The sequence below is a fragment of the Ananas comosus genome, linkage group 9, assembly GCF_001540865.1.
Source record: "Ananas comosus cultivar F153 linkage group 9, ASM154086v1, whole genome shotgun sequence".
NCBI lineage: Eukaryota > Viridiplantae > Streptophyta > Magnoliopsida > Poales > Bromeliaceae > Ananas > Ananas comosus.
The window spans coordinates 385,834-397,844 of record NC_033629.1 but is presented as its reverse complement, the minus strand read 5'-3'; the positions used below and the strand labels follow the sequence as shown (position 1 = coordinate 397,844).

Sequence of the window (12,011 nt, the reverse complement as noted above, 5' to 3'; positions counted from 1 at the left end):
CATTACAGATAATTTATAATATTATCTTATATATAATTATCTTGATTACAAATTTATATATATAGTTTAATTTTATTATTTTATTTTATATTATAATATCGACATATTAATAATATTACCTCAGGACGTACTCAAAATATATTTATTTTCTCATTATTTAAAGGCGCTCTTTATGACTTTTATCGAGTAGCGAGTGACGCGAGAGAGTGAGGAGGGGGGCAGGGAAAGTTCCAAATGCCCCTCAACGCGTCCGCTCCAAAAACCGATAATTATAAAATAAAATAAATTAAGCAGAAAATTAATAAAGTACTAGTAAAGCTTTTAGAAGAGGAAGGAGATAAAAGAGAAGAGAGAGTGAGCTTATAGAGAAGAGCAGAGAGAAGGGAGAGGGAGAGGGGGCTCGAAACCCTAACCCTAGTTTTTGTACGCACCTCGGTGATCCGACCCCGATCGGATCGGATCGGGTCGGGTCGGATCGTCTACGTCTCCATCGGGATCGAAGGGGATCGATCGTCGCCGTCCATGGAGAGCCGCAACCGGACCCCGCCGCCGGAGAGGCCTCCTGGCCCTTCTCCGGCGACGGCGAGATCTCCTCCCTCGACGAGCTCTGCGGCGGCGGCGGCGGAGGAGGAGGGGGCGAGGCGACGGTTTCCGCGAGCATCCTCGGCGAGCTCGGGTGGGGGATCCCCCCGTTCGATCTCGCGCCGGAGTCGTTCGCCACGGCGCCGGCGGAGGGGACGGCGCCTCCTCCGGCGGCGGCGGCGGAGAGATCGGGCGACGCGGCGTCGTCGAGCTCGAGCGAGGAGGCGACGCCGGAGACGGAGGGGAAGCAAACGGAAACAGCGTGAGTTCGTAGTATATATATATACCACTGCTAAACTACCACCACCACCACCACCACTATTACTCGTAGCTTCTCCGAGTGGCAAATTCGTAATAAGCTAGCATCGGCCGGGGCGAATTCGTGAAACCCGTTTCCCATCTTTCCGAATAAAAGAGTGGGGGGCAAAAATTATAAATAAATATAAGTAAAAAAAAGGAAAATAAAAATAGAAACGCGTAATGGGTAATTCCGTTCACATTGGGTGCAAAACGGTTAGAGTGAGGGGCAGTTTCGTAATTATGCTGGGAATGTGATTTTTACCCCCACATCGCGCGGCGGGAATTCCGTGTTTAGTATTTCGATTATATGCGGTTGCAGTTTTTTTTATTTTATTTGTAGATTAAATAAAATATTAAATTAAATATTATGTTATATTATATTATTATTATATATATATATTTAATATTTATAGAAAGCGTTAGGAAACGAACAAATACAATATATGTTTATTATTAGAAAGATGTGTAAAGTGCACCGATCGATGCATGTGGAACTATTTGTTCCTTCTCTAGTGCATGTAGATAAATATATATATAATAATAAGATAATCTACAAGTTAATAATATAACAACATTAGCTACCATCTTTAAGCATTGTAAATTTACTATGTTTTTTTTTTTTTTTTTTTGAGGCATCAAAATGTGCTTAAAATTGTATTAAAACCCAATTACCGTATCCTCGCCAATGTTGTTATATTATTAACTTGTAGATTATCTTCTTAGTTTAGTCTTTATATTACTTAAATTACCAGCGTGCATGACAATTAATAGCTCAAAGATGCTTGATTACTACTATATATTGTAGGTACTAGAGTTACTTTGTTGACTTGCCTTCTAATTATTATTATTTTATCTACTCACTTAATTAACATCTTTCTCCTAGATGCTCGATCTTCATGATTTTCTCTCTCATTTTTTTGTTTCCTTATCAGAATAATTAATTTACCTTTGTTTTAATGTTCTCACGAATACGTTCTATATAAATGGTGTTGTAATTTAATAGTCTACTCATTGTGTTGTAATTTATTTTGCATTCAGTGCTGTACAGCAGTGTCGTATTTTACGAACATTTCATGCTAATTATTTGTCATCTGATATATACGATGAATCTGATTTCATAATTTGACCTATCAATGTTGATACTGATCAGAATTATATATATATATATATATATATATATATATATATATATATATATATATATATATATATATATATATTTATATCTTTGCGGGTGTAGGAGCAAAACTGTAAAGAGGGGACAAAAGCGAACCCGTCAACCAAGATTTGCATTCATGACCAAGAGCGAGATAGATCATCTTGAAGATGGCTACCGCTGGCGAAAATACGGGCAAAAGGCTGTCAAAAACAGCCCATATCCTAGGTAATATTAATTTCTAAATCCTACATTTTATCCGCCCCTTTTCGTTCCTCTACTTCAGAACCAAATCATTCATCTGCTAATGTTAATTAATTAATAACTTCAATTGAACCTTTTCATTCTGTAACTACAACAATATTAATTTCTCTCCTTGTATTACATTTTTAAGTATTGGTTAATTAGTTTAGTTTACCTCTTTTCGACTGCTCGATCCATAATTCCAATTATATGGCTCTTGGTAATTATGCTAACCCCCTCAGTAAATTTTCTATGTTCGATGTTTTGTGCGATACACTTAGATTTGTTCCAGTCCAAAGGATGAACATCTCGTTGTTACGACAGTCTCTGATTATCAAAAGTTATGAAAACATTAGAACTTAGACTATTTTGTTTAAATTATTGTCATCGCCATTCTATTTTCCTAGAACTATATATTATACCTTTTTATTTTCTCGTCTTAATTTCGTCTTCTTTTTTTTCTTTTTTGCGTACAATATTGGCGATAAGGCTTTACAATTTGCAAGCTAGCTTGTGGGATGAACTCTTTAGTAGTAGTAGTACAGCGTTTGCGTATGCATGCCTTGAAGGTTAGGGCAACACAACTTGTCTCACGTCACCAACTAATTCATCTAATTAATTTTGTAGTTTTAGCTTCTATTAGCCAAGCACGTCTCCTTATTCTGCAGGTGTTCTAAGCAATGTAATAACTCATAACTTTGTGACATACACTGATCAAATAAACCACATTAAGTAAAATAAGGGTAGGAGAACATGCATGCTTGGGAGCACAAATTTACTGAATATATATATATATTCATTAACAAGGGGACTTTTTCTAGTACATGACAAAACGATGCTTTTATATAATTTTGACGACAACATAAAAGGTTAGAACAGGAACAGATTGAGAAAATTGTTTTGATACGCCAAAATAAGGGTGGTGTCATTTACTTGGCTGAGTGGAAACACACATAATTTTTTTTAAAAAAAAGACAGCATTGAGGTCTACCTATTTAGTTGTTGCAGTGAATAATCCATACGTTTTTTTTTTTTTTTCACGCTAAAATTTTGTTTTTGTGAGGCAAATTTTTTCGATTTTTGGCTCTTTAGAGTTTAGACTCAAATAAATATTAAAACTCGTGATTGTTGGTATTGCAGTGGCCCATATATAGTTTTTCTCCCATGAAGAAATATTTTGTGAAATAAATGACCATAATCTATATATTCAACTCTGTACATGCATGCACTTGCTCACACTGTTATTGTTGACCATGAAGGATTATTCAAAACAATATTTAATGTTTCTCTCTTTCTCTCTCTCTCTCTCTCTCTCTCTCTCTCTCAAAGAGACTGTTTTTCAAGCTGATCTTACGAGCACTCGCAGTCAAGTACTAGGATCAGCTGCTTCAGATAACTAATCCCAAAAATTTGGCGCTTAATTTGCAGAAGCTACTACCGGTGCACGAACAGCAAGTGCGCGGTGAAGAAGCGAGTCGAGCGCTCGTCGGAGGACCCCTCGATAGTGATCACCACATACGAAGGCCAGCATTGCCACCACACCGTAACCTTTCCGCGCTGCACTCCGGGCATAGTCCACAACACCCATAACTCCGTCCTCACGGAACAGATCGCGTATCCGTCCCAAGCGCAGTTGTATCTTCCAACGTCGACGCTGCAGTTATACCAAAACTCGAACCCTCCTCCGCCCTTGTCGGAGGCCGGCCGAGAAATGGTGGGATTGTTACGAGAAGAGGTCCAGAGTTCACCGCTGGAGAGAACGGCTCCTATTCCGGTCGACGAGGGGTTGTTGGGCGATATGGTACCGCCCGGAATGAGAAATGGATGAGGAGTTAATTTGCTAGGAAGAGAATATTTTGGGTAATTATACATCTCAATCTCTCTTGTTCTTACTTACCTTTTCTCAAACATATGCAATCGATCTGTTTTTTAAACACATTTTGCCATTAACGCACTCACGATAGTGAGACTAGCTTGTTAGTAAAAGGGAAAAATAACAAGAAGAAAAGTGCATGAATATATACTGGGTTGTATACATGCACTTGGACAAATTTTCAGTTGATAACACATAATTGGCGTGAACTGCACATGATATATATCAAGTGATCACAAAGGAGTTTGTTGTGTGAGTAAGAGTGCAATTTGAAGATGCAAAATGATGGTAATTAATTAAGTTAACACCAGGTGCATACAACTTATGTGAGGATTATATTTCCCTGGATTCTATATATATATATATATATATATATATATATATATATATATATATATATATATCTTTATGAAAAGGACGAAAAGATTATTAATATTATGGCACTAATGGGGCTAACTTTTTCATTTTCCACTCTCTTTTCTATATTTATGGCTCCAGTACTAAAATTATGGTCATGATGCTGAGCTTCACTCTCGTTTTGTACAGCTAAAGAACTTGCTTTTTTTGTGACAATTAATTCGAAGAACACCTTTTAACTTCCATTCTTCCATTTATTAATTAATTTACAGCATAATCTCTCTATCCACTCGTTCAAGTACGTGCGCATATACATGTTATATATTGTTTCACATGTTTTTTTTTTTAAAGAAAATGGAGTACTGTTGCAGTTTTACTCATGCACTAGTCAATCTTAGTATTCTTTTCCTATAACAAAATTATTGTAATTGATTATCTCATTATGAATTTGATTCCAAGCTGTGAGTTTGTAACAACTTTTGCAGGTTTTCTTGGAATGTTTCGTGGCGAATCAAGCGGCTATTATGATCTCGAAAACCCTGGAGTCTATACATAAAGAATCAATCGATCAATCGTCTTGGTACAGCATTGCGTTAGAGCAGATCAAGAGGCTTATAAAGCTTATAAATGTTTTCGAGTAGTTATTTATTAATTATTTGAGTTTAATTTGGACATCTAATGTTGGCAGTTTTTGATGCCACAAGGCCCACTTGCTGGTTCCTCTCTTTTTTTTTGTCCTCCTTTTTTTTCTTCTAATTATGAATGTAATCTTCTTCTCTAAGTAGACTCACTAATTACTTTTTAGTTATATAGTTTGTAAAACTCTGAACTAAGTATTAATTACCTTATTAAACTGTTTCTTTTGTTGTTGCTTTTGGCCTATTTTGCACACAATAATTTTCGCTCATTTGAATTAACTTTTTCTCTCAAAAAATAGAAAGAAAGAAAAAGTAGCTTTCTTTTTTTTCCCCTTTAATCCACACAACAAAAAAGTTATTTATTTTCTTGTTTTCCCCTCTTATTTTCTCTACGTCAAAAACGAAGCATCACTGTTTTTGCGTAGGGAGTGCATCTGGTCTCATGCAATTTTCAGAAAAAGTCTCATTCATTTATTTGTTGCTTTTATGTAATATATATGTTTAGTTGAAAAGACAATTAGTGGGTAAAAGTACTCGACACATCCCATCCAAATATTTACTGAGGAAACTTTACATCTGCCCTTTTTGTCTGTTACTTTACAGAGAAAAAAGGGACAACTTTTCCTCGTACGCGTCAGGTGTACGTACACCAGCGATACTCCGAATTAGAGAAATGCTTTAGATCCCCCTATACATATTTTCTGCCGTATTTTCAATATACATTAGCATCTATAATATAAAAAATTATAATTAGATTAAGCATAAAGTTCGAAATATATATTATATAAATTTGTCAATATATTAATGGTACATAAAATCAGCATTATATAATACTTATAGCAGCACTGATATATATATATGCACAAAAATTTGTACCTTAAAGTAGTAATTATTATTTAGGAATCGTGGTCCTTTTCTATGCGTGGTGGTGAATGAAACGAATTACGAGTCAAAATGAAAATGCGTCCTTGTTCATATTCCTCCGTTATTACTTTATAAAAATTTAAGGCCGATGATCATGATAATTTTGTCGGTACATTTTATAGTACTATACAAAATAATTTACACGATATCAGTGTACGAGAACGTCGGGTAGCTCGTGCATCATCTCACTACTTCTACGACATTGTTATACATCAACCTATTTATTCGAATTAAGTATGGGTTGGTCTCATTAAAGAACACATTACTGTTTTATAAAGTATTATTTAAAATAATATTATAAAAAAATAAAACTAATCTTTCTTTATACCGCATAATCATCGTAAGGACTAAAGTCCAGCTTCAGTTTAAATAGCTTAAAATTTGATCTCAACTTTTCCACTACACCAAAACTTTTAACCATTCTTATATATATCTATCGAACGTTCCATCAAAAATAGCTGTAATTGAGAGTAAAATAAAAGCAGAGTCAAATAAGCACCCAAAATGATCGAAAAGGCCTACACAAGCCCTACTTTTTCGTGTGGCCTCCACATTATTATTGTGAACTTTAGAAGTCTCACAACATGGGCCGATTCGTCTCGTAGCGAGACGTACATGATTGGGTCTATATAGTGGACCAAAATAGGCCTTCTTGGGCCCCCAATGAATTGGGCTTTGTCTTAAGCGTTTGGCCCATTTACACTTACCACACAAGTGGAGAAATTATAAGAGAGCAAGCTTAAGTGTGGGTGAGAGAGCAGATACATGATGAGATAAATTTGGTGGGTGTTAATTTCTACGTGTGTGTATATATATATATATATATATATATATATATATATATATATATATATATATATATATATATATACATATACATGTTTCTTAAAAGTTTAGTCAATAAATTGCGCAAAGAAACCAATTTTGCTGAATCATACCATTTTTTCGACGGTATCGTAATTTGTTGTGCCATAATTTTAGGTTAATCAAGCTAGATACATCTCATTACTACAATAGCTAAGTGTATCTCATTATTAATGCCTTATTGGGAAATCTAATTGGCCTTTAAGTGAGCGCAAAAAAAGATTCAAAGTACTCTCTCAATAAGAAATATTGCTGTGTCTACGACTTTACTGCTTACTATTTTACTCTTCAACTTGCTTCATATTAGTAACTTTGTCGACATTTAAATTCCTTCCAATGAGACTTACCTTACAAGTACTTTATATGCCAATACGTTTAGATATAAATTCTTCAAAAGGGTGTGAATGTGTAGAGAGAATAGTGAGGAAGGGGCTAGGGTTTGAATAGTGAGGCCTCTCATTAAGGCTTCATGCATCCCAATGCCAAGTGCCAAGAAGAAGGGAAAAAAATAAATAAATAAGAAAAAAAAGAAGAAGAAGAAAAGGTAAGGAAAGAAAAGGACATATATGGGCTCACAAGTGTTGTTGATAAGCTGGACTATATGGAGAGGTGAAAGAAAAGTGCATGAAGAGCATTAAACCCCCTCCCACCCCCACAATAAAGATATGCATAAGCAGTATTCTACTGGTTTAAAGCATGGAAAGGAAAAGGACACCCAACATAGGTTAGGGGGGAGATGGGTTGTCATGTGTTTTGGTGGACAAGTGAACAACCAACTTCACATATCACATGTTCTCATACTAATCTTTTTAAAAAAAATACCATGGTTAAAGCCCATTACACATCTATATATATATATATATAATTAAACATCTAAAAATGTTCCTCCCCTCCCCCACCCAAAAAAAAGAACCCTATCATTTCTAGCCTGAGCTTGAAGCTTCTAAATCCTACTATGTCAGGTACTTTGTTTCCATCTCATTTGGATGACTACTCAAAACACCCCCTGTGTTTACAATTTCATCAATAATGTCAGATAAGCACAACACAGAAGAAAAGAGAACCTCCGAACTGCTTTTGTAAATGACTTGTTTCTAACCACCAAATTTTAAGCAACATTTAGGAGGTTGAGAATACAATATTATATTAACAAAGCCAGTTAGGTTATAGCACCAACATTGACTTTTTATTGTATCCTCAGAGCAACTCAGGAGGATAAAAAAAAGAAAAACAAAACAAAACAAAACAAAACAAAACAAAACAAACAAACTTAAAAAAGAGTATTTTAAATCACTAAACACATTATTGAACAGGAGAAAACTTACTGATCATTGAAGTTGAACTTACAACTATTACTTAAAACTATTACTTAAAACTTTAAGAGTCCTATTCACATTGCATCTAATAAAAACTACAGAGAAACACACTTGAGCTTCCCATTTGCCATTCCAGGTTACGGTACTCAAATTGCAGGAAAAAAGAGCACATAATAAGGGTAAAAGAAAGAATCAATTTCTCCAATGAACTATTGAACTCCTTGACAAAATACAATTGAGTATATCTCAGGAAAAAAAGAGAAAGAGAAAAACAAAAAAAAACTCAAAAAGAATCCATTTTCGGTAAACTAGCGGTCACAAAACAAATCAGTGAGCTCCAGAACTATCCAACATTGTGCTTTACCAACACCTCAATCATCAAATTTGTTATGAGTATCTCAAAAAAGAAAAACAAAAAAGAAGAAGAAGAAGAAGAAGAAGAAGAAGAGAGAGTGTTCTCAGAGAAAGAAAACAAACTAGGAGGAGATCATGAGATGGATCTTTTACCTCACTGTTGAATCCAGGTGGAGGAAATTAGGAAATGATTCTATACACACCGCTTCGGAAAGCGCTTCGTCGATCAATTTGAGAGCACACCCACTAATGGCTCATGCTGCATGCTGCATGCTGCTTCCGCCAATCCGCCATAAATGGAGCTCAGAATCGACCCGTTGTTCGTACTAACGCAGTCCCCCTCCGTAGTCGAAGCCGGAATGTTGAGATCCAGCAGCGCGTCCGGCTTCTCGGGCAGCTTCTGCTGCTGAATTAAGCCCAAATGGGACTTCTTGTGGCCTCCCAATGCTTGCCCCGACGCGAAGCTCCTGCCGCAGATCAAGCACTCGTGATCCGCCGCCTTCTTCCCCGATCCACCGCGGCGCGCTATGAGATCTGCGTTCTGATCAATCCTCTTGTGGTGGCTTGCTCTGTGGCCACCGAGAGCTTGGTAGGAGTGGAAGGCCTTGTCGCAGTCCACGCACTCGAATGATCTGCTCTTCCTCCGTCTCTTCTCCGCCAATTTATCGTCGTCGAAATCGCCATTGGAAGCGCCATGCAGAGAAGCCTCGAGTTCGGATCCCTCCCTCTTGATCCAGAATTCGGAAGCGGAATTCGAACTCGGATCCCTGCGGGTGTCGTCGAATTGCTCAAATCCATGATCTCCGATTAATCCATTGTCGGAAGCATCAGATTCTTCCACCTTCTCGATCCCTCTACTCCGACGCCCATTTCTCAAATCATCCAGCTGAGATCTCCGCGTTCTCTTCGCCTTCTTCGTCTCTTCGCTCTCGTCAGAAGCCAAATCCACCCTCTTGTTCTCCACAACCACAGAGTTCTTATCAGATGACTCTTGAACACAGTGGATTAAGCCGGCACCGCCACCGCCACTGCTCCAACACCTCACATCTCTGGAGAGCATGAGTAGCGTGATGGCCCCTTCCTCGTCCTCTTTCTCGTACTCCTCCGATGCCGAAACCGAGCACGAGGCAATGGCCCTTCTCGATCTCCTCCTCTTCCTCGGCACGTGCACGTTACCGAACACGGTATCCGATCGGCTCCGAGAGGCCTCCTCCTCCTCCTCTGCTTTGCTCTGCTGTTCCTGTTCCTGTTGCTGTTGCTGTTGCTGTTGTTGCTCTTCTTCTTCTTCTTCTTCTTCTTCTTGTTCTTCTTCTTCTTCTTGCTCAATTGTGCTCAATTGCTTCAGAGAATGGCTCCTCATGTGGCCGAACAGAGACTTCCAAGAGGCGAAGCGCTTACCGCATTCCCTGCAGGACTTGTTGGCGCCGCCGTGCGCAGGAACGTTGTCGGCCGATATCCACCACGTCTTCTTGGGGTTCTGTCGCAGGCCGTAAGCCGGGGAGAAGACGCCGACGACGCTGCGGCCGCTCTGCGGCTTATCGTCGGGCTCCGAAGCAGGGGAGGCGGTCGCCGGGGCTGCAGGGGGGGCGTGGCACCTCATGTGGCCCCCCAGTGACCTCCCCGAAGGGAAGCTCTTCCCGCAGTGTTTGCATCTGTGCTTCTGATGACACCTCCTCTCTGTTTCCATCATAACCAGAGCAGAGCAGAGCAGGGGATAGAAGAAGCGCCAAAAAAAAACAAAAAAAACGAAAGAGGAGAAACGGAAATCTGAGGAGCCAATCAATCCAAGAACTCAAATGGGCATCGGAGATTTGCTTAGATCTTGTGGATTCTTGATCCTCGAAGCCATTGCCAGGTGAGATTTTGTGGGGCTTTTTGGAGAAGTTGAGGATCTAAAAAGAAGGGGATTTGAGCTGTTGGGGGTCTCTGCTTCTCTCTCTAACACACTCTGTTATCGTTTCTCGGAGAGCGTGGAAAATCTACTCTTCTAAGAGTGGGTCAGAGAGAGAAGAGATATAGAGAGAAGTGTAGAGAGAGAGAGAGAGAGAGAGAGAAAGAGAGGTGGTTGTTCTTTTCCTCTCTCTCTCTCTCTCTCTCTTTAATTTTAGTGAAAAAAATGCAGTATAGAGAATTAGAGATCTCCTCAATTATAGCTTATTTTAAAATAAATTCCTTAATTTTATATTTTTCTAGGGGGGTTAAAAGCTTTTGTGTAGTTTAATAGCTCTTTTCAGCTGTTAATCCATAATTGTTTCGATCATATTTGCTTAAGAATAATTTAAATTTTAGACTTAAAGAAAACTAATTAATTAAGAAAAAGTTTAAAATTTAAAAAAGAAATTAAAATTTTGAGGAGGCTATTTTACAAATGGTATAGTTTAAGAGGTTTCTATACAATTTTTGCCTTCTATTTTTGGAGTTATTTTGGTACATGGATGGGAGGAGCAAACCACGCACAGAAGCAAAGTTAAAAGGAGAAAGAGGAGCGCGAGAGAAATAAATAAACACGTGTAGTCCCTACAATTTATTCGACGGCTGTGATCTTGCCACGTAGTGCACATGGAGGATATCTAGGCCCTGAAAAGAGAGAAATTCTTGGTCCACCACATCCCTGAGCAAGCCTAAAATTTTCAGAAAATTTAAATTAAAAATTGTAAATTATGCTCTACGGTCTCAAAATAATTTGCACATTAAGAATACAACGTTTTGAAAAAAATCTATTATTAGAAATTAAATTTTTTTTAAAAATTTAACTGTATTACAAAGCTAACATTAGTTAACAAAAAAAATAATTATAACTTTTTTTTGCACTCAGCGCTTTAATGCAAGGTAAATCACATTCAAAGAGATATTTCGTGCGTCGTAGGCGATTGGTCTACGGTGAACCAGGTCCAGCCAAAAATTTCTCATGGCCCATGAACGGGAGATTCGACGATTACGTGTCAAATTACTATTCGTTAGGTTGAGTGTCCGATGTAAGTTGTGGCGCATCGGATCACCGTTCAAAAAGAACCCTCCACCGTTATTCGCGGGCCAAATAAGGAACTTCCAAGGATGATCCGGGCCGTCCATTTTTTGGGACCCCTTATGATGGAGCATTTTGGAGACGTGTGCGGGGCTTCCTCCAATAGAACAGAGGGTCACATTACAGGACATGGGGCTCATCAACTTGATCAGTTGATGTCACGGTTGTTGTACCAAGTCCTTGTTCTCATGATTCTTACACAAATTTCCCATTAATAAACTAATTATGAATTAGAGGGGAAAAAAAACCAAATTATATTTTCCACTAATTAGGTGGAATTTTTGAATGCTGGAGCATATTCCGATTGTTAGCGAAATCGACAATGGTTAGGAGAGAGACAAATTTTAAACACAAATGAGTCGATTTCAAATTCGAATTT

At 38.0% G+C, this 12,011-nt stretch overlaps 2 protein-coding genes across 2 annotated transcripts; one reads left to right on the top strand and one right to left on the bottom strand.

Annotated features, from left to right (window-relative positions):
* On the top strand, nt 342–5,381 carry LOC109715363 (probable WRKY transcription factor 57; the record flags this gene model as incomplete). Its single annotated transcript, XM_020240341.1, has 4 exons — nt 342–844; nt 2,123–2,266; nt 3,710–4,141; nt 4,997–5,381. Coding segments are annotated over 3 exons (1,047 nt in total), but the record flags the coding sequence as incomplete, so codon positions are not given.
* Nucleotides 8,428–10,687, bottom strand: LOC109714879 (zinc finger protein ZAT9). Its single transcript, XM_020239604.1, has one exon. The coding sequence runs from the start codon at nt 10,295–10,297 to the stop codon at nt 8,834–8,836; it is 1,464 nt and encodes a 487-aa protein (XP_020095193.1). The 5' UTR covers nt 10,298–10,687; the 3' UTR covers nt 8,428–8,833.

Bases quoted from the DNA above. Each gene is read 5' to 3' on its own strand.
- LOC109714879 (XM_020239604.1), bottom strand. From the start codon at position 10,297: ATGATGGAAACAGAGAGGAGGTGTCATCAGAAGCACAGATGCAAACAC.